Genomic DNA, 26,936 nt, shown 5'->3' on the forward strand with positions numbered 1-26,936 from the left:
ATAATGTTTAAACAGATTTGCATCATCACCATCACCATCACTATCATCATCATCATCATCATCATCATCATCACCATAACAGCATGGTCTTCTTTATTCTGGGTAGCCTCTTCAGTGTTGTCACTGCCCTACCAGAGGGCCCTGTCATTATTATTACCATATAGCGTTGCCAGGCCCCCATTTATACACCTGGGTCGAGAGGGACATAGTGGACCAAAGCATCTCATCCAATTACGATAGGCACTTGACGAGAATCGAACTCGGACTTCCGTTTGAGAGTAAGAGTCTTATCCTCTATGCCACATGCGCGGGTCCGAACGTTGAGTCCTACAGAGCAGTTGTGTTATCATACCGTCCCCTTTAGATGAGGCAAAACACTCTGTCCCTCGGATGGGGCATAAAATGGAGGTCCCTTGTGTGAGAGAGTCACAACCCACGCACGTAAAAGATCCCACTTCATTCCTTCTTCGCAAAGAGCAGGGTGCATAACACGGTGAAATGAATGGTCCGTGGCCCGTGTATCACAAATACGTTGCAACAGTTTGTGTGAGTGGTTCACTTAGCTTGGAGTTAGTGACGGCCTGTGAATTTTGCTGAAATGGATGCCGTGGAAATGTAACCATGTTAACATTTTACAGAACAAATAATGCATATTAAAATTTGAGCAGTCCAAAACACACCAGGCTTTCACCTTGTGAGTTCCCGACTGTGTTAAAGTTACTGTTATTGGATAATTCTTTCTAACGCCCTGTGTAATTTAAAGTGTTTACATATTTTTACTGGTATGACACCAATGAAAAACCACATGTAGGTTTATGCCTTTACGTTATCATTCTACTTGTTTTCTGTGAGGTATCGCTATCAAAAACTTAACAACGGTAATGCCCGTGTGACATCTAATCACTACGATCCGAATCATATTGACAAATTGATTAATGAACGGTATCAGGCAAGTCTTTGATGAACAAAAACTGAAACCTTTGAAACCCCTCTTGCGTGTTTAAACAGCACGTTTGTTTGTTGGGGGGTGGTTTTTTTTTTGGGGGGGGGGGTCTTTTTTTAGGCGGTGAAGGGGGAGGTGGGAATGTTGCAATAGTCTAATGTCCCTTTGAAAATGCGAATCGATAAAGATTTGAATTGACCCGCTTTCCTCACTGTCTGCACCCCAGATCCCTCAGGTGAGCTATGCCTCGACCAGCCCGGAGCTGAGTGACAAGACCCGCTACGACTACTTCCTGCGAGTGGTGCCACCGGACACATACCAAGCTCAAGCCATGCTGGACGTGGTCAGGGCTCTCGGCTGGAAGTACGTGTCAACTATCGCCTCGGCGGGTAACTACGGCGAGAAGGGGATCGACGCGTTTAAGAACCTGACCAGGTCTACAGGTGAGGGAGAATGCGGAGATGAGAAAAAGAAAGGAAGACAGAAAGACTCTGAAAGGATAAGTATAGAAGGGAGAGTATGAGCGAGAGAGAGAGAGAAAGGGAGGTGGAAGATGGGATATGAAGCTAGTGAGATAACTAGATGGACAAACAACTATTTTGATAGATATAAACACAGAGAGTCAATGAATATGTGTTTGAGTGATTCATATAAATGTGATGTTGTGATTGACCAATTTTCAATTATCTATTTGCCGGTTTTCCTACCGTTTGTGTAGTATAAGTAAAGGTCTTTTGATATAAGCTGGGACTGATCATATTTTACGGAAAAAATACACAACTTAACAGATCATAAGGCTTTCTATTTAACGCGTCTCATTCACACACACACACACACACACACACACACACACACACACACACACACATGCATACATATACATATTATATACATATATCATTATATTTGCGTATTAAGTAATATTTAACTGTATTTAGCTGTATAACGATGACTGATATGAAAATTTAAAAAATAACATATCAAAGTCGGCTATTAACGCTGGAAAGTTCAATGAAGAACCCTGTATTCTCTTGCCCTTGACTTTTTCTCAGAAATCGTATGAGAAAAGCACATCCGTCTAGCTTGTGTTATCTCAAAATACATCAACATTAATTTGATACAGAGCTGCTTTCTTTAGTGCACTACGCATATATTTCATGCACCTGTTTTTACCTGGCGCATGCTTTTCAGAAAGCCCTCTGAGTCATCCTATAAAGCTGTATTGGAATGATTTAGTTCGGCCATGGAAAGAGAAGAGGCATTTGCTGGCGTCATGCGAATAGTTTAATGGATTGCCCATTCATTCTCCAACAAACCAGAACATTTTGACATACATTCTGTTGTTGTTCTTTCTCTTTTTTTTATCTTTCTCGGAAGGAAAGAGAGACGGTACAGTGAAAGCACTTTCTGAATTGCTGTCTTGCCATGAAGAAACTTGCCAGCCGCATATATCTAAAAAAAAAAAAAAAGTGGAAGAAAAAAGAGATACCCAGTCTTCCCGCAGACGGCGTATTTGTCCAGAACGTTAAGTCTAAATTATGACCCTATCTCCCCTGTGAGCCATCGTTGGGCTGGGGAAACGTCGAAAGCACACAAATTAGGCTCGCCGTGCAATTTGTTGGAGTAGCAGCTGCTGAAAAGCACTGCGTTGAACGCTGAATGGCCACAAGAAACGCATTGAAGAAATGTGAGCTGCATCTTTCCTTTCCGTAGGCGAAGGATGGCGGAGGGCGGGGGGGGGGGGGGGGTAGAGAGTAGGGGTGCGGATGGTGATGCGTAGGTGAATCTGGTGTAATTGGTGTCGTGCCAATTAGAGTAATGATCAGGCATACCAATTACCGAGTTTTCACTGGATGGAAGAAAGGACAGAGCAGGAAACATTTACATTACTTAAACCCATTACAACCCACCTCTGTTATCAATAATTACAGACGTAGCATTTTGAAATTGTTTGTGATTTATAATTACGTGAGAAGATATATATATATATAATCAAAATATGAAAGTTCTGCGTCGGTGTGTAGTAAATAGACATCAAGTGTAAAGACAGTCGTATAAACACCGCAGGAGCCAATTTTTTTTTTTTTTTTTGGTTCCTGCGGTGTTTATACGACTGTCTTTACACTTGATATATATATATACATATAAAGTGAACAATAGAGTATGAGAGACAGACTGCGCAATGTGGGTAACGTTCATGAGTCGCGGTCGGGAGACTGATTTCAAGTTTCGTTTTCTTTTAGGTGCGAAACAAACGAAATTATAAATAGAAATGTACAGATCTTGATCAGCATTATAGCATTGTTGAATATCAGGCTTTATACGTCGTTGTAAGCATCTTAAAAGTTTTGATTGAGTAAGTGAGGAATGTCACTCTGATGCTATTAAAGGAGATGGCGAGACTAATGGGTTTTCATCAAAGAGCTTTGATGGTTGTGTAAAAATAGACAAATCTGCAAGAAAAAAAAAACAGAGAGAAATGGCGGCATCAACAAGTGACAGATAACGTGTAAAATTTAGAGATTTGTCTCGACTAGGACTTATCAAACATTTAACTTACAAAGGCTGAAGAAGGCATTACCGCGCAAACCGCATTTCCCCCCACCTGCTTGGTTTGCCTTATAGCTCCAGCGATTATATTAAGGTTATTAAGGTTCTGTTTGCTACAGTTACAATTTTCTTTCCATCACCAACATGATGCTTCCGTAAGCAGCGTTTGAGAGTGACAAATAGTTAATAGTCAATAAGCCTGTTGCGTTTTGTAGGCGATGTATTCAGACGTCAACAAAACAATCGTATAAAGAATAGACAAAAAGGGAAGAAAATGAGTTGACGTATCTAGGAAAGTGGCATCACGCCCCCGTGCCCGTCTTTTTTTCAACATCAGGCCCCTTCAAATTCCCTGGTCAGGCTCATTTCCCCTTGTATGAATCGAATGAAGAAATATTGAAATAGATATCTTCTCGACGCGGAGGGATATTGAATGAATGTCATGGGTCTGTTTAAGCCGCTATAACATTAATCTTGGACAGCGCACGGACAGCTGTGCTTGTTTAGACGAAGACACGTGTCCCATAAACTATCGCATCTTCCGATTGTCGCTCGACTTGTATGACGGTACGTAGTATGTGCATGCACACGACAGTCCTTGGTTTCATAGCAACTGCTAAAGTCGTGAGACGGTCTCATACATTTTGCATCATTCTGGCAATGATCAATCATCATTATTGAATTATTAAACAGTTACCATGCATGTGAATCTGCAGATGATAACGCGTACAAAAGGATGTATCATTTGTATTATCATAAAGCCTTTCACACACTGAAATCAACTTACCTCTGTACGTTCAATGGGTATAGGATACTATAATTATAGTTCAAATTTCATACCTTATACCGTAACTGTAAAGTGTCAAAGCCCATGGTGGGCAACTAGCGTGTGTATACAGCCGTGTACCTAAGTACATTAGACAGCAACAGCCGATTGCAACATTCTGTAGGGAAGGAAAATATCGTCACACGAATGAGCGAAATATCGGTAACCATGTAGAATCATGTCCTTGAACGATAACGAACGGTACATAGCTATTGAAATTTTTGCTCGATGAGTCGACGTCAAACATCAAATTTTGTTCTCTCCTTCGCGATGCTGTATACTTCTTCTTATCATTATTATTATTATTAAACATTCTTCTTATTAGACATGATATTTTATTCTCACTCGTATTATCATTATTTTACATTCCAACTCATAAGTCTCTCACAATGATTGCGATCCGCATAGAAATAGGGAGGGAGACCAACATTCCACGCGCAAACTGACGGTTTTCATTTGAAGCTTGGGCCACAGGACCACGGTGGCATATAAGCACTCCATGCTATTAGCGCTACCCCCCCCCCCCCCCAAAAAAAAAGCGAAAACACAACAACAACAAAACGCATACAAAGAAACATACGAACAAACAACGAAGAAACAGACGGCCGTGGTAAAAGGCTCACCCTTAATCGGCGCGTATGACGAGAAATGAGAGCAGAATGCGGTAAAACGATCAAAAGGGGGACTACGTTTGATGCTCCAATTTCAATCAAAATGTATGACTTAAAGCACTAGGTCGGTGACATCAGTGAGGAAAACGGCGCCCCATTGATGTATCTTCAGACCGACAAGTACAGTAGGTATGATCATTGTCGACAGCACCCTCCGCCGCCCCCCCCCCCCCCTTCACTGATAGTTAATTCCTTCCCATTCAGGACAAGTGTCCTTTCTGAGAAAGTCAGTGATCGGGGGGCAAAATGCAACTGATTTGTAGCCTATATAATCCTGATGGTTCTACAATTACTCGCATTCAGATTGCAAGCCTGCCATGTGTCTACCAGACATTCTCTCTCATTTTCTTCCCCCTATTTTTTATACGTTTGCTACACTACCGCTCCAGTTCATCTCAAAGGCGTTCCGCTTTATGATATACCACTCAGCGAATATTTGCACAAACGGCATTCCATACTGCGAAAACCATGTGGAAAAGGGAATTCGTGTTTAGAAATCCTCACCTCAAGAGGTTTGCCATTCTCATATTCGGGCAAAGTAAACGAGGTAACCGGTGCAACGGATATTGTACTTTACTGATAGTTGATTGAGCGTAATAGAGTCAACAGGAGTAGACTAAACTTGGTGTATGAAAAACCTCTCGTTCAAAATTGGATCTCGATCCGGATAGGCTGTCTTCTTCCTAATTATACTCCGCACAATCACCGGTCAATAGAAATAGATCCGATGTACAGTGGTCATTGGAATATTGAGGAAAGTAATTTGAGCGCTTTGTTTGCATTTCATGTGTTGTATGGGTGCTTTTTTTTCTTTATTCCTCGAGGAGAAACGTGGTGTGTTGCTGCCTTCATCTTGCGACATGTCCAGACACTAATGGGGGCGCTTCACGAGTGCGATTCCCAGAGAATGTCACGCAGCCAATGACTCAAGATTTAAAAAAAAGAAAAAAAATGGAGGAAGCGCAGAAAAAATTCGGGCGAGAAATAAAAGTCTCGGGTTTAAATTACGCTACTTATGTCCCATCAAGGTCCCAGAAAGCGCTGCTTAAACTTTACGTAAGTTCCACGGGGTTGCGGAGGTCCAAAGCCCGTCGTGCGTCTTTCATCAGTAGCTGGAGGGCAAATTATCTCATATTTCCCCGCGCTCTGTCTGTGATGTTGCCCAGAGCCGCGGCGGGGCTGGCTAACGGGGCGCCTCCTTCCCTAGATGATCGAATCCCACGCATAATAACATCGAGCGCGAGCACTGCGCTAATAAAAATGCTGTAAGTGTATTTCTCTTTCTCTCGACGTATTTCTCTTTCTCCCTCTCTATCTCTCTTTCTCCCTCTCTATCTCTCTCGTTTTCCCTCTTTCTAGCTACCTGTCTCTCTTTCTCATAGTGGAGCAAAAGAAACACCATCATGAACAGTTTACAAGAGAAAGAAAACATTACTTTTATATCTTAAAGATATTCAGCCCCATTAAATTCTTCAATGAGACTTCTGCCGTTCACAATGAACCCTTCTCAAGATCAGTTGCATCCCTTTAATGTAACCACAACTGAGAGGAGCCATCCAAATGTGTCCATTACTATACAAGTTATATTATGTTTCTTCTATAATGATAATGTGTTTTCTTAGAAGGAGCGCATGAATGCAAATGCGAATACTTCAATATGATCAGGAGTGCGTAACAGGTCCTCTAGAGCATGGCATTTCTGTTGTCATCCTCGTATCTTAGAGGATGTTGACAAACGGACAAGTGGATTTGTAGAGTATAAGTCTTGGAGTTGGTTGGAGACGTCAGCACGAAGCATTGTTTGTCATTCTCCCATGCTTCACAGTGATATCATGACGAAATGATGTCAACAGAGAAGGGTTAAAGGGATGTTATAGTAGTGGTGGAGATGAGAATTAGGCTTTTAACTTTTTGCGAGATACCGAGAAATCACCTATGAAATAATACAGAGCATACCATTCTAGGAGGAATTTAAAGTTTATTCGGTGAAAATCGGTTTTAGAATCCCTGAGATATCAAAAAACAAAGTAAAACAAAGCGATAGTAATAAAATGTGAGTCCACCTTTAATCAGGATCGCTCTGTTTTGCATTACATCTCAGCCATTTGGAAACCAATTTTCATCAAATAAACGGTGAATTCCTCTTGGAATCAAATGCTCTTTCATATTTCAAGAGGTTTCTCGTTATCTCACACACACACACACAAAAAAAAAAAATGTTAGAAACCTGAAATTAGATCTGAACCAAAACTATACGATCCCTTTAAGCAAGGACTGCAGTCACTTTAGCCATCATGGTTTGACCTGCGCCAAGTGATGACTCAATTTTTTTGTCTACAACACTCAGGGACCAAGAGGACGCACGCAAGAGGCTGGATGAGTGGTAATCAAGGTCTTACAGACGGCCCATGGCATCTCTCCTTTCTCTCCTTGACTTCTCTTTTTCGCCTTTGTCTGTTTCCTCTCTCCAAAATCCACCTAGTTCCATGTCCAATCCACCCCTTCTGCTCCCCTCCTCTAGATTATCATCATGGTTTTCAAAATTATGACGGAAATAATAGTGTTTGTTTGTGTGTGTGTGTGTAGGTGTGTGTGTGTGTGTGTGTGTGTGTGTGTGTGTCTTGCTTGTCTGTTTGCGTATGTACCAGGTGTTTTATTTTTTTCTTTGCGTTTCATTAACCTATTACCCCACTTCAAATGGAAGGTAGCGTTAAGAGTTTTATCTTAATCCGCCTTCATTTGTCACTACCTCTGGGGGAACATAGCACCATTCTTGCTACGGCACGCGGAACAATTTCATATCAGACCTAGATATTAGGGGGTATTGGTTACCAGACACGTGCGTTTCGCTGCACTCTAAATGCGGCAGATGTAGGCAATACGACACGCTTGGCGCAAGGCCACGGAGAAGCGTGCGCCCCTAATGGGGGCATCAGTGTAGGCACCTGTTATTGAGACCAACAAAAACTAATGTCTAAGCACTGGCAAGGGGCGGTGACTAAGAGAGAGAGAAACAGAGACAGACACGAAGACACATATACACTCACATAATAAGTAGTAACTGCGTACGTGTGTATGCTTGTATGTTTGTATGTTTAGATACATTTTTGTGTTTGGGGTTTATTTGTTTATTATCAATATAATGTGTACAAATATCTGCAGAGAGAAGGAGAATAAGAGAACGGAAACTTGGAAGTAAGAAAGGGTACAGAGAAGAAAAATATTTGTCGAAGATAAACATCATAGAGAGGCATAATCTTGCGTGCATGATCGTACTTCCCATTTACGTTTTATAATGAATTTTGTTTTTTTTTTCCATGTGCAATTTTGATATCCACGCTCAGTATTGATTTTTTGTTGATGTGGCCGTAAATATCAAAGTGTATGTGTGCTTGTCTGTGTATGCTTGTGTGTTTGTCTGTATGGGTTTGTTTGTGTGTGTGTATAGCTGCCTTGGATGCGTTTTCGTTTGGAACAGAAGGTCGTACAGAGTATTCAAAATAATATGACCTTTTTAGGATCTGATCTATTCTCCTAAAATGACTGGGCTAGCAACTGTTTTTTTTTTGTTCCTTAGTCATTTATTGTTATTCTAAAACTTGGCATTGAACTTGCGCTTGATTCTCGTGATTACAGTGTAACTGAAAGCATTTATCACGTGTATACACACATTAAAAAACTTGGTATACTTAGTACTAGAACTTCACTAATGACAATTGTAATTGGCGAAAAAGTTATGTTTATGCTCATTTGAAATCATATCAAACCTTCAGTTGTACATTTCATAGAAATGAACATGAACATCAAAGAACTGATAAGGGTTCTATGTCAAATTTCAAATCACTTAAAAAAAGTCAATCCCGAATGAAGGCGATATAAAGATTTTCGCTTGTTTGTATGCATGTATGTATGTATGTATGTATGTTTGTTTGTTTGTTTGTTTGTTTGTTTGTTACGACCGACATTATTGTCTTCGGAAGCCCAGTGACTACACTGGGTCATTTTCTGCAGGGGTGCATTATTCACAAAACATTTCGCCATTTCGCTTTCCACACACCACTCTGTACATCCGGCGAAGCTTTATCTCCCTGGTATATGGCAAGCTACTGAAGTATATTATGCGTAAGTGGTTTACTTCAATGAACCCGACGCAGAACAGGTGCAGTATGGGTTTTAGCTTTTCGAGGCAATTTTGTTTACCCATTAACTGTCACTTATCTAGAATAAATCCATTAACATGAAGGGTTTTTTTTAAGATTATTTTTTGGGGTTTTTTTTTCTTGCATTCTGGAATTACGTGCATCAGGGAACTCGTAATGTAAAGAGGACACTTAGTTATTGAAGAATATGAGTGGAAGTTACATGATTTCATCTGCAGTGGCAATTTGTAAACAGATCGACAGCACCAGTTTCTACACGACGTGCCGGTGACTAGTGGTAACACGTGTTGAGGGTGGCAAGTTCGTTTACAATAGTGTTTGTAACAGATTGTTTTCTGGTTCTTTTTATTTGTGAACTACTATCACAGATGCTGGTAAAGCCGCAATGGCCAATGGCAGTCTTATCCCTTATTGAAATGGTGCATTATATTTGTGTCTATACCTCGTGGTGCCGTATAAATTTAACACAGAAGCGTTCAAGTCTAACTGTGTTTCATTAAGAACTGCATTTTATTTTAATGTGATAAATAATTCGGTGTGTTTGTGGTCGTCGAGTAAGGGACGGACCATCCCCGTTCCATCTCACTTCGCCCATTTAAAAGATCAGTCCGCCTGATTACCACCTGGCCGAATGACATATAGAGGTCAATAGTCGCTTCCGCCCAATAAAGTGCAGCGCTTCAAATCACCGGCCCTCCATTAGACTTCTCACCCGGCGGACTCGTGGAGAAAACTGGAAGACCCTTCATGTTGCACGCCACGGTGCTCGACAAGAAGTTAAGAGAATTCAAATGAGCGTACCAGATTCAACACAAGAGGTCTATATATGCATGCCGAGTGCGCTGGGATCTGCATCGATTCCCGAGAAACACGATACTCCTTCAATTAATTCGCCTCTGGAACGGGTCTGATTTGGGCCATTGATTTGTTTAGACTACCCCGGTTACAGTAAATGCCCTTTTTACATCTAAAGATAAAGCTAGATTAGGTGCATCACCTATGACACGTCTCATCGCTATGCATTATGAATGCCGTGGATACACTTTCCACGTCATTCACCATATATTCTGAAAGGAAAGAAAGATCAACACGAATACTCTATTATTTTCGATGAAAATTTTACTCTTACAAGATTCATCGATGCATGAGCAATACACTCACCAAAAATGTTCACTAGTCTGTATGTGAGGTTCAACACCGACAAAATGTTACGGTAACAGTCGGTCAATATACCAACGGTTTTGTTTCTGAACTGCTCTTCTTCTCTCTCTCTCTCTCTCTCTCTCTCTTTCTCTCCCGATTTAGTCTCTTTCAGGTGAGTGTAAATGCAGTTGGCAGGAGACTGGTGTGAGACGAGTTTGTGTCATTACCTGTTCTCATGACAGGTACCCCACGCCAAATGTAGTTGAGATGCATGCGCAATCAATACACTATCCATTGCCCTGGACTACTCTTCTAGGTGCTACTCCTTCACCGTGAGTGGCCTGTGGGGGTAGTTTAAGGGTCGCGCCTTCATCCCACCAAACCCTCTATCGGGAGGGCGAAAGCTAATCATTTTGTGGAGTTTCGCATGGCCGTCGGCGAAGAGCCGCTCCCCGCGCCGGTGCCCATCGTCAGAAAGAGGGCTGTTGACCCGGCGGCTGAGGCACCGAACCGCCGTTACCATAGCCGCATTTCCATCTGAACGCCCCGGTCAGATATTCTGATAACTTTAATTTGTTTCCAAATGGTGTCTCGTAAACAAATCGGGTTGGCCTCACGACAACACAATCTTCACGGCTTGCCTGTCTCTCTCTCCCTTCCTCTCCCCCCCCCCTCCATCTCTCCCTCTCTCTCAACGTGCGAACTCCCACACATACTGACTTAGTCTCTATATTGGCAGCTGCACCTTTAATGATTATTATGAACTTCGACAAAGCCGAGCCGTGAATCCTCGCGACACGTCTACATTTTGCGGCTTCGGTCGTTGTTTTCTGGGCGACTTTGTCGTTTTCCTCCTTTTTACCCCCGACGTAAAGTCCGGAAGAGAGTGAAAAACCTTGAAGGGGAATCTCTGGATCAGAGTGAGGCATGATAATGCAGGAATCAGATTGAAAACAACCTTCTGGTAGGACAATGCGTACAGGTGGATGGAGGAAATTTGAGCGCTGGCCGAGAGCTGAAGAGCTGTGGGGAAAAAGCCCTGAAAGTCGTCTGCTCTTCCATCAGAGTTTCATATTTCACTCTGATCAATATGACGCAGGATTGAATCCTTTCTAGATGTCTTTTTTTCTGTCTTACAAAACGAAAACAACCTTCTGTCCAACGCCTAACAAGAGGAATATCCTCTATTGTAAATACGAGTCTTTGCTTTTTCACCACGAAACGTCTTTTCTGGACATACAATGAACTCACCGTTTCGGATTACAGACATCTTTACCCAGAGCAAATGAATTAATGCACACGCACACATGCTTATAAATGCATTAACACTAATGAGGTTTATCCTATTTCACTATCCATTCAGTACTCGAACCAAAACTTCCAAACAGATGCAAGTAGTACAATATAACGTTTCTTAAATGCTCAAAAGTCAAAGGTGCCTTTATCAGAGCGACAACTTTGTCGTTAGAATGGACTTTATAAGAAGATTTCCATCTGTTTCACAGAATCTACAAGGATAGGACAGTGACACAAGCACGCACATCATATCCACATAATATTGAAAAGTACAATAATTTACAATTCTAAAAACCAAGTTTAGATTGAACATCTTCCATTGTAACACATTTCTTTCTGCATTCAATGTCTAATGAATCATAAGATTGAAGAAAATAATGACTCTTGTGAACAAAAATTGTCCCCCCCCCCCCCCCCCGACTGATGATAATCTACAGTGGCTGTAAAAATTGAGTGAATATAATGTTGAGTCTTCCTAAATTCCGCCTCCTACAGACATCTGCATTGCTGCATCCGAAGTTATACCTCGGGACCCAACCAACGCCACGTTTGACGGCATTGTGGAATACTTGATCAAGCACGCCCCCAACGCTAAAGGAGCCGTGGTTTTCGCCTCAGAGACGGACGTCCGGTGGCTGTTAGCCGCAGTGCGGCGCGCCAACAAAACCAAGCATTTCGTCTGGATTGGCAGCGACGACTGGGGCACTAAGCACAACGCGGTTGAGACGCAGGAGAAGGCTGCAGAGGGCGCTATAACGCTTCTTCCGGCTAGGACTCCTGACGCAGGTACATTAGAAGGGCCGTTCTATCGGGTGCACGTCACGAGACCGACACCCACGAGTTATACAGCCCATGAGTCACACAGCCCACGAGTCATACAGCCCACGAGTTATACAGCTCACGAGTCATACAGGCCATGAGTTCGACACTAAGCTATTGACAAGACTCACAAGACCGACACTTTAAGCCCCGTGTTGTATCTGTCGAACTCGTGGGCTGTTTTTATCTAGTGTCGAACTCATGGGCTTTATTTACCTAATGTCTAACTCATGGGCTGTATGACTCATGACTCATGGACCTGTTTTCAATGTCGGACTCGTGGGACTGTATGACTTGTGGGTGTCGGTCTTGTGGGATGACCCCGTTCTTGGTGGGAGGTGCTATCGGAGGTAGAATACTAGTATTTTTTCAGTTTGGGAAAATGTATGCGTAGATTCTATAGCATGACTAATGAATGCTTATCATTCCACTAGCTTGTGGTGTACCATGCTTCCATAGAGTTGGATATGGCTATCCAACAGGTGGTTCTTAATTTCAAAATATTAAGCCGTATTTCAAGGGAAATGTTGGAAATCCTACAATAAGAAACTTGGTGGTAATATTGTACGGAACAAATTCTTCAACTTTTTCTTCAAGTCTCCTCCGCTAATAACATCAATATTAGTATCTCATACAAATTATAAAGTTGACATTTAAACATCTTGCGCATAATTTCATGTACAAAGTCTAGTACTTGAATGTTGAATGTGTCGGATTTATAATTGTTATTGACTACTGCGTATTTCTGCGTCTTTAGTGACATTGTACAGTAAAGAAGTACGATTTTGACAGATTTTGTTTGTGTGTCCTGTTCTTTGCACACCAAATAATTGCTACCAAAAATATTGAGAGGGACAGCGAACTGCTGCCTCCTGCTCTCGATTGTGTGTGTGTGCGTGTGTGTGTGTGTGTGTGTGTGCTTTAGAAATGATGTATAGTTAAACAGAAGTGCTCGTCTCTTGTCAAAGCAATTAATAAAGGCATGCGGTAGAGTGCGTAACTCCTCGTAGGGAGCTTGGGTCATACGGGCCTACAGAAAAGGTGTTCTTAAAACTAGTACATAATCTAGACGGCAATGGGTAAAAAAAGGGGGAGATTTGTGTTTCCTCTCCTATAACAACTCCCTTGGTCTATGATTTTTACTTACGGGTTTTTGTTTCATTTTTAACCCTGCAGTACTTATACATTCGAGCTTGCATACAAACGACGTGAGATGTCTTACATGGGGGACTGATTCTCGAGACATATACCAGACAGTTCGTGATTTCATGTGCAGCCCCGAAGTGTCTCAGGCGATACTGAAGGACCATTCATTAAAGCACGCCAGTAGTAGAGTGCCTCACGTTGCACAAACCAACGTGGAACAATAAACGCCTTAAGTCAACAGGAAAGGGGGGAAATTAATTGCCCCATTGAACTCTTAAGAGATCTTTGCTTTTGCATTCATTTTCATGTACACCAATGCGGAGCAATTGCATTAATGTCTCTTCAAACCATTAACAGCTCTATGTGTCTACGATTCCTTATAGGGTGTATTATCATGAACGAATCAACGAGATATACAGTAGAAAAGGGGCCTGTGACTTTGGGCTATGAAAAGGTATGCACATGAACACTCTCCTTACTTTAAAATCCTATATTACCTGTATTTCATTCTATTTTAAGACCCCTAGAATAATATAGGGTAGAGACATTTCTTTCTCGACCAGGAATGATTTCGGTAGAACACATTTCTTTCTCCACGACAGATAAAACTAAAAAAAAACCTCAAAACACACATCAACAATATTTTCAACCAAACATGGACGGCACCCCCCCCCCCCTCCCGAAATGCTAGTGTGTTTTTGTCTGGGGCAATTAATGAGGAAATGATGATTATGGTTTGCTGATAAGGCTGACGAATAACCTGAAATGCTTTTCAGAGAATTCACGATAATATCGTCGTCTACGCCTGCACGTCCTGCAGAAGGACCCTAGCATGAAATTTCATCCCCCAAATCGAATTTTTTGTTTGTGACATAATATGACAGAGTTTTGAAAGCTCTGTCATTTCATTGTGATCATTTTTAGCGATTTTTCGAGCCCGCAAGCCTCAGAGGCCTTCTGCGGGCAGGTGACAAATTATTGTAATATCTCAGGTTTTTAAGATTTTTAATTTTGATTCAATGCTTTTATTCGAGAAAATGTGTAAAAGCTTAAAATGCTACAAGTGTGCCCGGCTACCGAATAGCTTTACGATTTGTCCGTGCTTAGTATGTTACCAAGGCGTTAGGGTGCGTGACACTAGTCAGTGACAGTAAGCTAGCAATCTGCGTTATGTCATCCACATCCTGGGCTCTCTCATAAGACGTTTGCAATTCGGCGCCTCCATCTGACATGTCCCCCAGGGGCTCTGGGCTAGATCTCATTGGATTACGACGCAATCCTTCCGCGCAAAATGTGGATTAAAGGAAGGGGCTACTCGGAATGCCACAAATGCGATTCTCCTTTTTGGAGAGCGCGTTATTGGAGGGTGTGAGAAGAGAATCCCATTAAGCGTGGACTTTTGCATACAGAGGCGACATCACTGAAAGAACGCCATGAGAAATTGTCTCGAAATAAGAAGAACAAAGCCGACCGCTTTTTGAAATGGATTAGACACAACGGACTTCAACGAGAGGTTATACTTTTTCTCTCCACTGTGATTGCTCCCGCACGAATGTTGATCAAGAAGTTGAGCTGGATGTGCTACACCTTTTATCTGTGCAATAAATCATACAAACTACGACGTTTCTGGCTCATGCTAATCTTGACACTCTTACAAGCGTCTTCAACACCGTGACTGTAGGGCTGTACTCTTAAGGAGTATAGGCACCAGGCAAATTGACGACAGATCGAAGGATTATAAGCTTCATCATTTCTTGTCATTTATAATCTATATTTGAAGCGCTTGTGAGGTCTCTTTTTTTTGGCTACGTCCTCTCTCTCTCTCCCCCTCCCCATGCCTTTTCTCCCTCTCTGTCCTTACTTCATCCCCCCTCTCTCTATCTCTCTCTCTCTTTTCTCTGCGTCCCACTTTTATACGAACCTCTTCCTTCTGCTTCTGTTCTCTGTGCACATTGTTAGCTATAAACGAAATAGGTCTGGCAATCAGGCCAACATTTGGTACAATTTATACACTCTGACGTCCAGCAACGATTTCATTGGCCCTGCCATAACTTATTTTCCATCCAGGTTTCGACAATTACTTCACCTCCTTGAACCCTCACAACCACTCGACTACCTGGTTCCACATGTTCTGGGAGCGTACCTTCCAGTGTAGCTTCAACTTCCGCCGGAAGCGTGAGGAGGCCACGGTGCCCACGGCCGAGACCGTCAAGCAATGCTCAGGTGAGCTCAATCGTTGTGATATTTAATTTTAATTTTAATTTTGATTTTAATTTTAATTTTAATTTTGATTTAATTTTAATTCTAATTTCAATTTTGATTTTAATTTTAATTCATCAGTGTGCTCTGTTCATGCAAAAGCATTCACTCCGATTCCTTATTTTTTACTAATTCATTTTTCCATTCATTCCGTATCAATCATAATCATTTATTAACACGTATATCACTTTACACATATTATACTGTAATAGAATATGAATTAATCATGACTCTATCCCCACAGGCTATCAGCTTACATCCATATGATCTGCTGGTCAGGCCGGCCAGTGCGTTGAGCAAGCTTCTCGGCAAAGCGGGTGGATGGTATTTGTGTTATCTTCCTTCAAGCCACCTCTAGATTTTACCTTGATTGAAGTCAGGTTTTAAATTGTAATTTTAAAACTTTGGACAAAACATTAGGACAGGTGGTTTTTTTTTTTCTTTTCCCCCGACAATTTTAAAATCTGCAATCAATTTATAAATGCAGTGTGTTTGGGTTTTTGTTGTTGTTGTTGTTGTTGTTGTTCCAACTGAACATTTTTTTAGTTTCTTTTTTCCAAGTGGCATACATGATGAAAGTGCCACGTAATATCCTCCGGAAATTATTGTTGCTCAGTGACACAATGAACATGTTTGTAAACGGCTATTTATTACAAAACTTGTCGCCTTTAGTGCACGTCTCGGGGGAATTACCCCCCCCCCCCCCCCCGATAATTACCCTTGGTTAAATACTGGTTAGTGATAAGATCATAGTAAAGATCAAGGTTAGGGTTAGGTTTAGGGTTAGAAGTTAGAGTTGGAGATTACGTTCAGAATTAGGATTAGGGTTAGGGTCAGGGGAAGGGTCTGGGGAGATTTGCCCATGAGGTATTTGCCCTAGACCCTGTAGTGCAACGTAACGTATCCTATAGCACAACCTTACCTCGTAAAATAAGCGCAACAGAGGGCACTATTGACTACAGGTATCATCACCAAGGTAAAAAGTCGTAACATCGCTTATATTCTAGTGCATGCCAAACCTTTCATAAAGGTTTTTGGGTTGCGATTCTTGCACTGTACACATTTTCTATTCTACGGGACGTATATCCGATGACCTTAATTACTGTGACAGCATATAGTGGCTCGTAGGAAGAGGTTATGCAATCGTTGTTGTTATTGTTGTCATACCTCAAGAAGGGGAATAAAACGAGCGCAAATTGAGATAGAGGGGGCCACTCGAAAAGACAAACCGTAAACAATTTAGATGTTACATTTCCCGGGGATGCCCAAATTGGATGAAACTCAAAATTTTTTCACGGATGACATTTCTTTCCGACTGAAAGAAAGTACGTTGTGCTGATACAAAGAAAAAGGCCGCACATTCAAAACATAAGATAGTATTCGGGGAAGAAGAAACAGTTGAAAATAGTGTGTAAGACTCACAAGAAGTTGAATAAGATGATATAAAGAAAAACAATAAGGCGAAAAATGTGTGGAGAAAACTGGCAGAGGAAACGGGGAAATGACTGGATATACTCCATACTAGAATCTGTCCCAAAACGTGATGAATTGAAATCATTTATCCAACTTTGTCATCCTGTATCAGGTCCAGATAAATGCAAAAGAGAAGGATTTATTCAGTTTCAGATGAAAATGTTCATGAATGGAGGGCATGGTTTTTACGACACGTCTAATGAGGAGAAAGTGTCCCGTCAAGATTGAGTAGATTTCCAATGATTCACATTATTTAGACCTTGTCGGAGAAGCCCTTTTCGTCTTCATTAAGACTTCCTGTCAATATTTTTGACATCATTTTGACTTTTATGTACGAAAACAACTAGATCATTCTGATGCAACAGCAACATCTTTTCCTGGCTCAATGGCAGCCTGGTATATTAAGAAGAATGATTGTGCTTGTAGTTTGTCTTACGTCCTTCTTTCTGCGCGATACAACTGTTGAATGCTGACAAAAAAAAAAAACAAAAAAAAACCTGTCTTTGACTTTGTTCCTGGTTGCACCAACGTCTTTCCTACTATGCCTACGGAAGTTTTAGGACGGTGATAGTAATAAGACTCACTCTAAAAGTTGGTAACAAATATTTTCTTCCTTTTCATGCTTTTATCAGTATGATTGCTATGTTCATTCCTGATTTTATTACAAAGTATACAAATGCGGCCAAACCAATCCGTTCTGACAAAAGTTCTTTTTTCCAATTGTAAGACACACAATAGCTTCTTAAAGGGAAATTCCAGGCCAGTTATACGTTAGTCTCATAAGAAAGAGTAAAATCTTACAAATACAATAGTGTAAATTTAATCAAAATCGGAGAAAAATTTGGGAAGTTATGAAACTGTAAAGTTTCTCTAATTTTTGCTGAAGAATTCGCGTATATACAGTTGATATCAATATGCAAATGAGTGAGCTTATGATGTAATCGCCTCACAATTTTCCTTTGATCATGTACCAAAACGAAAATGACGAAAATTGAATTTTTCTGTAATGACAGTATAAAACATAATGCTATTACTGATAGATATCTTCAAGATAATGATCAGTCAGATATATCAGAATTTTAGATTGAAGCACAACTGCGTTTTGAAAAAAGCAGGAAATTTCACAGTCTTATATACAACTATAATATGTAAGTTGTGAGGGGATCACCATCACTTCACGATTTGCATATTACAATGACTGCTCAAGAACTGTTTCTGGAAAAAATTGGCGAAATTTTAACATTTCATATCTTCTTTATCTTTCCTCCGATTTTGATCAAAAATTATCATTGTTGTGCAAAGAAAAAATAGCTCATTTTTTTAAGACTAACTTTCAACTGCACTGGAATTTCCCTATAATATCCTCTGTGTTCAAGAAGATGAGTGGATAAAGAAAGGCAACCCTTCGTATGAATCACCCGATGGAAGATGAAAGGTGAAAGGTGACCATGATGACTCTCTATCGAACGTCAAACTCATTCAAGCTCATTAGATTTGCTAAACTCATACACTAAATCAAAATCTAGAATATCGTTCATCACCATGATTTATGACTCGACAGGAAAGCGCTCATCCCATGGCAGATATAAATGAGCGAAAGAGAGAGAGAATGAGAGAGGGGGGGGGGGCTGAGAGAAGAGAAAAGACGAGACGTTGTATGAGAAAGGGAGCACTAACATGACACGGTATTTTCTTCGTGTGTTTTGCTTTCTTGTGCACGGCGTTACGATAACCTGTGACTAGCACAACAATCAAACTCCTGTGGCGCTTCGTTAGCATCGTCTACTTTGGATATGAACTCCTTTCACTATGCAAAAATATCCATGTAAAGCAGCGTGCATCCAAGTGCTTTGGCGCATTTTAATACAACTGTCGATACGAAGCATTATTGTGCTGTGATCCTTCATTACTCGGAAAGTCTCTGTTGATATCATTATGTATGGAAAACCGCGGTACTCATCATTGTTTGCCTGTTTTTTTGTCCTCTCTCTCCGTCTTTCTCCATCCTTCTCAGGTTACGAGCAGCTCACTAGTGAGGTGTACGAACAAGAGGGAAAAGTCGCCTTCGTTATCGACGCCACCTACGCCTTCGCGCACGCACTCGACAAGATGCAACGCGAGCTATGCAACGGCACCGAAGGGCTGTGTAGTGCCCTGACCCGGGTTGACGGGGAGCGGTATCTCGACTATCTGAAAAACATCTCTTTCCAAGGTATTCCCTTTCGGCGTTGGCTTACACCATCTGTCGTGTAGTGTCCCCATGGAAAGGGCGCGGAGGGCAGGCTAGAAGGTAGAAACCAAGCGAACGAGCCTCCTTTGGGCGGGCGAATTATTTGCCGTTATGGGGCGAAGACGGCTTGTAATCGAGTCTCAGTAGGATTGAATTCGGAAGGCATATCTGCATCAAACTGCATTCCGAGAAAAGCTCGAGTTGAATTCGTCTTCACCCTTTAGCAGAACAAATACTGAAGTAATCGCGCTCTTGCAGGAGTAATGCTCGAAGATATCGTGCACTCGTAATTTTAGAGATACGTTACACGTGTGATTGTCTACTTATTTCCCGTGGCATTTACACCTTCAACAACATTGCAACTTCAGTTTGTTCACTCGGAAGTGCCTGGGAGGACGGTTTCTTTTACTAGGATATTTCAATTGCAATAATCGTGCGAATTTTCGATTTCTTGTTCAATTGATGATAATGTATGTCATCATAACATAATCCCTCATGCTGATATATCCATCTCCCTATCAAATCATGTTGACGAAAGTAGGATATGACATGAATATTAGTTTTTGCACTTTAAAGGGCTGGAACAGTTTCGGTTGAGATGGTGCTTCAGGTTTCCATCGTTTTTTGATGATGATTTTTTTAGATAATTCTATCATTAAATATGAAAGAGCATATTAAATCCTGAGAGGAATTTAAAGATTCAAAATTTATTTGATGAGAACTGATTTTGAAATGGCTGAGATATCTAAAACCAATTCCAAAACATTTTAATAGGATCGCTTTGTTTTACTCTGTTTTTGGATGTCTAAGAGATTTCAAAACCGATTTCCAACAAATAAACTTTGAACTCCTCTAGGAATTGTATGCTCTTTAACATTTAATAAAGTGATTTCTAAGTATTTTGCAAACAGTTAAAAGCTGAATCCTCACCTCAACCAATGCTGTATCATCCCTTAAACTATACCTTAACTTGTCATAAACAGGGAGGGTTGACAATAGTACAAACATTAGTATAAATCACAAATGTGAGGATGTACATGGCTATCTAGCCAAACGCATGTATTATTTCAATCTACTTTTAAACCTAGATGCATTATAGTTGGTCTTCATTCTAGCTGTAACGTGAGTTTTGCAGGTACTTTAGATATTTCAAGGAGAGATGCCCAGTGATAATGGTGGGGATGCAGCTAGCCCTTTTTTATTTTAAAGTTCTTCTAAGGGCTGTTTGATTTGATACCAACAACTGAGATTGACCTTATTCTTTCTAAAAGTTTTCTTTCGGGAGGGGGCTGACGGCATCTTGGCTGTTAAAGCTCTTTCGATCAGAAATCTTAAAATTGAAAAATAAATATAGTATAATGGCTGATTAGCACTTCGAAGAATGTAACCAAAAAGGCCAGGTGTTTCAAGAAACTGTCAAATCCGGACTCCCTTGTAGTTTTTCCCTTTCGGAAAACTTCCTATGTCCTACATTTCCATCAGACAAAGAAACGAATCTGACAAAAACAAAAATACTGGTAACTAATTTGGTGTTTGAAGAAGATGGAGTAACTGTCACGGCTGTTATTTTCTTTTCGAAGAAACATTTGTATGAATATTGTTCGGGATAAGGGTTATTTGAAAGCATGAATTCAAATCTGAGGCTGTCTCGTCCGCTTATCCTGACTACAATGCTCGCCAAATAGATTGCGATTTGTGATATGAGGATTAAGTAAGGGCTGTCAGAGAAGAGGGAGGTGCAGGGTGGCAACGGGAAAGGTAGAAAGGATTGTTGTAAAAGCTAGAGAATAGATAGAGAGAGACAGAGAGAGAAGAGAGAGACAGAGACAGATAGACGTAATGAGAAACAAAAAGGAGAGAGGAGGTTGTTGACACTCGACTTTGCATTTCAATTCTGATATTGAAGAGAGATAAAAGCAAAGAGCTATTGCTATGGAGAAGTTTTCATGGAGCATTAAGATTCATGAATAGAGAGTGTGATCAGTCTGAGTGAAGGGTCGACGAGGGTCACATCATTGTGGTAATGCAGAAAATTACCAATATCACTTTTTATCCACTCCTATCCGTTTTTCCCATGTGCATGTCATCTATAGTGTTAAGCATATCAATTTGTCTTCTGTCTCTTACAACGTTATGATATTATGCATTTGATAATACAATAAGATTTATTTCCGAACAATCGGTGAGACCACGATGCATATTCTCTAAATAAGGCTCTCTTTATTTTCACCCACCATTTACACAAGCTATATAGAGAGCCCATAGAGAGTGAAGCACTATATGGATTAATATATTCGTTATGTAGTAGAATCTTACTACATTTTTGTTGCGTCATTACTTTTACCTGTATTAATTGTCACTTCATGTTATCATAGGAAGCAGCGGAGGCGTACGTTTCAACAAAGACGGCGACCGACCTGGAAGCTACGACCTCTTCCAGTACCAGAGGTTCGACTCTCAGTACAAGTATGTACCGATTGGATCGTGGCAGAATGGGCGGCTTAGTCTAAACACCAGCCGCTTTAACTGGGGAGACAAGGTAACCAGCAACACCATCCCGCTTTCGGTGTGTTCTTTGGCCTGTCAACAAGGCTACGTGCGGAAGAAGCGGGAAGGAGACGAATGTTGTTGGGTGTGTGCTAAATGTGATCAGCTGCAGTACCTCCAGGATGAATACACGTGTAGGAATTGCTCGCTGGGAAGCAAGCCAAATGCAAACCGAAGCGGATGTGACGTCATCGAGATCGAGTTCCTCCACTGGTCATCAGCTTGGGCCATCGTACCTATTGTCCTGTCGATCATGGGATCGTTCTCCACGCTATTCGTAATCTCCGTCTTCGTCTACTACAACGACACCCCAGTGATCCGTGCGTCTGGACGCGAGTTGAGTTATGTGCTCCTCGTCGGGATCCTGCTGACGTTCGCCACGCCCTTTTTCATCATCTCTCAGCCGTCGACATTTACCTGCTGCCTCCGCCGCATCATCCTGGGTCTTTCCGTGGTCATCTCGTATTCCGCTCTCTTCACGAAAACTAATCGGGTGTACAGAATATTCAACAGCGGTAAACGGTCGGTAAAGAGGCCACAATACACGAGTCCCCGGTCGCAGCTGGTCATCTGCTCACTTCTCGTGTCTGTGCAGGTGATAGCTGTGGTGGTGTGGTTAGTGCTAGTGCCACCACACACTGAGAAACACTACCCCTCGTGGGACAAAGTCATACTAGACTGTAGCGTGACGGACCTTGCGACTGTCGTGTCGTTAGCATATGCAATGCTCCTAGTAGTTTTATGCACTCTTTATGCCTTTAAGACTCGGAAAATGCCAGAGAACTTTAACGAAGCCAAATTTATCGCGTTTTCCATGTACACGACCTGTATCATGTGGTCAGCCTTTATTCCCATTTATCTTGGTACTTCAGCAACAGACTACAAGGTAAGGAAGGAGCTCCCGGCAGCTAGCCGATATGCCTCACACTTTTCTCGTGGTAAATGATAAGAGAAGAGATGTATTCATTTCATCCAGGTTCTCGCTAATGTGGTTATGTGGTTACACGCTGTTTGCAAACTTGCAACGTGATACACCAAATTTCCTCTGTCCATCTGTTCTTAGCTTTCATAAAGATTTACTCCTCTGCTAGATGTGGTCAACTGATAAACACCGATGCGTGAATTATTTGAAAATATTAGCGAAAAAAAAAAACAACAATCATGACGATCCGGAACTTAAGGGGCTTCACATGCTGCCTTTCAAATGTGCTAGAAGGAATTTCACGGAGTTGTGTATTACCTTGAAAATTTTAGTTTACAGCATTGGATCCAGAGGATCAAAGGGAGGAAATGACGAAATAATACTTTTTTTTTTGCCCCCTAGAGTCAGGCTTAAGAGTGTGTTTTCACATCCTACGTAACATGCTGGTTTAAAAAAAAGCTTAAGGTGGAAAGGCAATAAGATAACCATTTTTCAAGATTAAAAAGATAGTCAGGCCACTAAGAAAACGAGTGAAATGGATTATGAAGTACACAAATCATTTTTTGAATAATGCTATTCTTTAGCAGCTACTCACATTACAAAAGCGTCACGATCTTTTTGGGACGGTTCCATTCAGCCAATATTGGTGATTATAGCACGAGGATTCTTTGATAACCAATTTTACTGAAAACTACACCTGAGATTGTTCTTGTTGGAGAGATCATTCCTATCATTCATTCACTGAATTGGGTTTCATCTATCGAGGTGTCGGTATATGTTTACCATATACAGTGCAATGCATGCTATAATTCTATCGGTCTTAAATTTTCTTTCGCGGCAATTGGTTTGTGTATGTGAGTGTTCTTGTAGCTGTTCAACCTTGATGATTATGGCATGATTCCGACAGCCTGATGATTGAACGAGTTCAGTTTTATTCCCATTCTTATCCAGATCTGCAAACAAATTTTGATAGAGCTTATAATCCTTCATAGCTTCTTATTTAGAGACAATGATACATTCTTGCCGTTTGATATGTGCTGTAATCTCTATTTATATCTCACTTTTTTAAAATAAACAGATGCGTGTGTTCAGGGACGTATCATTGCTTGCATACTTCTTGTCACTAATTTTGAATTAAGCTTTTCCGAATCACTTTTCCTTTGTTTTCTGTTTTGGCTCCCCGCCGGCTTCTTAACCGTGTTTCCACAGATTCAGCAAATGCTCCTGTGCCTGTCCATAATCATCAGCGCAGCTGTCACTCTGGGCTGTATCTTCGCGCCGAAAGTCTACATTGTGGTCCTGGCGCCGCACAAGAACAAGAAGCAGCCGGGGACAATGGTGATGAACAGCCGGATACGGTCGGCCTGCGGGTCGGCGGAGACGCGGCCGAACGGGGACTTGAGGCCGCGGCCGGCCCCGTCCACCTCCCCGACGTCCAACACAGCATTGTCAGGTACTGGACTCCGACCTCATCTTACCTTGGGTAAATCTTTCTCAGCAAACTTTGATTTGATAGACAAATACAATTTAACTATCAAGTGCAAGTCAGTGCCTATCAGATTTAGGAATTAATCTTCAGTCCGATACCTGAGTTATCATCAAGTGTCAGATGTTCAACCGTTTTTGTCTTCAGAGTTGACCTAGATAATAAAGACCAAATTTCTACAGATCAAGGAAAATAATGAGATTCAGGCAACCCCATATAAATCAAAGCTACTGCAAACTTCTTTCGTATAATGTGCTGAATGCCAATGTGGTAAAACACAACGTGAAACGTATCACCGTCAATTTTCGCATGTCAGGTAAAATATTTTCTGCCGATTTCGGCCTTTAAGTGAATGAAAGAACATGTTTTGTTCCAACGAACCTTCTCTCAAATTCCAGCATTCTGTCACACCCTTTTGGATCCAGCACGAGATACAGATAACCATCAAAGTTGACCTAGATCATTCTAATTCAGGCTAAAAAGCCCACAAACAAACAAACAAACAAACAAACAAGCAAACAAGCAAACAAACAAACAAACAACATCTAAACGTTTCATTTCCAGCGTAAGATAGCGTAGAGAGAGGTTTTGGTTTGGTCTTTGGAAGGGTTTGTCTTTAAAGGAAATGAAGACACTAAAAATAATTACGCTCACGCGTCCTTGCTCTCGTGTTCTAGTTAGAAGTAGGGCGAACACGTTGATAATCCACAAGGACCTTCGATGGATGCATATGATATGATATCACGTTAATTTTCTTTTTTCTCATTTTTGTCCATTCTCACTTACTCGGCTTTCCTTTACCTCCAAAGTCGATCACACTAAATCCAATTAATGATTTTCGCTTAATACTACATGCTTTTGATGATATTCTACATTGTGATGTGATATTTTGTTTCGCTTCGTTCTGTTTTCCGATTGCTTATCATTTTCATGTTGTCACAGAAATCGATTACAAGGCCGGAGGATCGGATGACGAACAGACTCATTTAAACAGACTGGAAGCCACGACGGACGTGTGATGTTTAAAACTCACGGCTCCTCGTCTACGGCGGTATCGAGGAGATCCAGAAACTCATCAGCAACTGAGGCTTATCGTCGTGCGTTTGTTCTCTGTATGTCTGATGATAAACGTTCCAGGGAATGTGGCTGAACTGATATCGCAACTCATTATAGCACTGTCTATCACATTTAAGACTGAGAACTCAAAGACAAAAGACATAAACTGTTAAAAACTGTCACGGAAATTACACCAGACGTCGCACATCCCACACAAATGGCAACAAACTTTAGCCTGGAATGAAAGAATGTTCGCTAGAAAGCCATGCAGGTAACATCGGAGCTTTCTAAAGATAAGTTTCGAGGAAAGACACAATTGGATCGCGTCAGTGTCAGTTGAAAAAGAGGAGTGGTCGCGGATCGCCAAACTTGCGAATGTGAATCGCAGGAGGGCACCTGTCAAGTATCCAGCAACTGGGAGCGGTTTGCTAAGCGGTTTGGCAGGTTTGGCAGATTGTGTCAACTGATTTGAGGGAGCAGAAAAGTGTCCCAGCAAATGGATGGATTTGATTACATAAAGCCTCGCATTGGGCGGTCAGTTCACATGTGTCTGATCGAATACGAAAGGAAATTTGAAGTGATTATTTTGCGAACGTCTTTAATGAATCAAACACTCGCACTAAGTGTAGGTGTGGTCCCAATGATTATAAACGCTGTACCACGAGATGGCGCCCGTGGTATAAACTAAAGTGAAGAGCCAATCAAACGGAGTTTTGAGGAGTGGTTTCTTTTAGTTGCACAAGCGGAGTTGCTAATAATCGCCCTTCTCGCACTGCACGTTTTATGAAGTTACGCGCGGATTTCTCGTCGTCCGCACTTGTGTAGTACCGTCGTCTGCCACAATGGTATCTAACGTGTGGTGGTAACCAAAGGGGCATGGAATTGCCTGCGTTTACAGAAGGACCTCAACAAAGATACAACAATGTTTCTCCTAATTTTCTGAATCAGAAAAACCGATCCAGTGGTGTTGCTCCTATCCGACACGAACTATGTCAGAGCACGTCAGATTACGAAAATGACAAAGTCATTCAGACGAAAATCAACCAATCACATTATGTCGTCTGCAACCCGCAAAGTATCGCATAAAGTTTTAGCGCAATATATCTATACCAGGTTGCGAATTGAAATCGTGATCAAAACCGATTCTTGTTAATAACTGGAATGAAATGTGGTTTTAATTTTGATAGTCGATGTATGTCATGATTATACCATAGCACACGGTTAGCAATGATTCCAAGATCAGTGATGCCAACTTAACACACTGTTGATATCTAAGTTGATGTTACGCTGTTCTTCCTTGCACAAGATGGGTAAAGTGATTTTAGCCGAATTGGCTGTAGTGTTCATTATCTTATGTTAACGGAGTGACAGTGTGTGATAGGTTTAGTATGGTTTAATGTGTGCAAGTG

The 26,936-nt window shown here is 41.3% G+C and overlaps 1 protein-coding gene across 1 annotated transcript; it reads left to right on the top strand.

The window, feature by feature from the left end:
* Positions 1–1,209: 1,209 nt before the first annotated feature.
* On the top strand, positions 1,210–26,574 carry LOC139717225 (metabotropic glutamate receptor 8-like). Its single transcript, XM_071628727.1, has 7 exons — positions 1,210–1,386; positions 12,085–12,375; positions 15,622–15,777; positions 19,301–19,498; positions 21,892–22,949; positions 24,195–24,468; positions 25,414–26,574. The coding sequence occupies exons 1-7, from the start codon at positions 1,275–1,277 to the stop codon at positions 25,488–25,490; spliced, it is 2,166 nt and encodes a 721-aa protein (XP_071484828.1). The 5' UTR covers positions 1,210–1,274; the 3' UTR covers positions 25,491–26,574.
* Positions 26,575–26,936: the final 362 nt, after the last annotated feature.

This window comes from Diadema antillarum, unplaced genomic scaffold (assembly GCF_040938485.1).
Source record: "Diadema antillarum isolate AM-2024a unplaced genomic scaffold, OU_Dant_1.0 scf00000072, whole genome shotgun sequence".
Taxonomy (NCBI): domain Eukaryota; kingdom Metazoa; phylum Echinodermata; class Echinoidea; order Diadematoida; family Diadematidae; genus Diadema; species Diadema antillarum.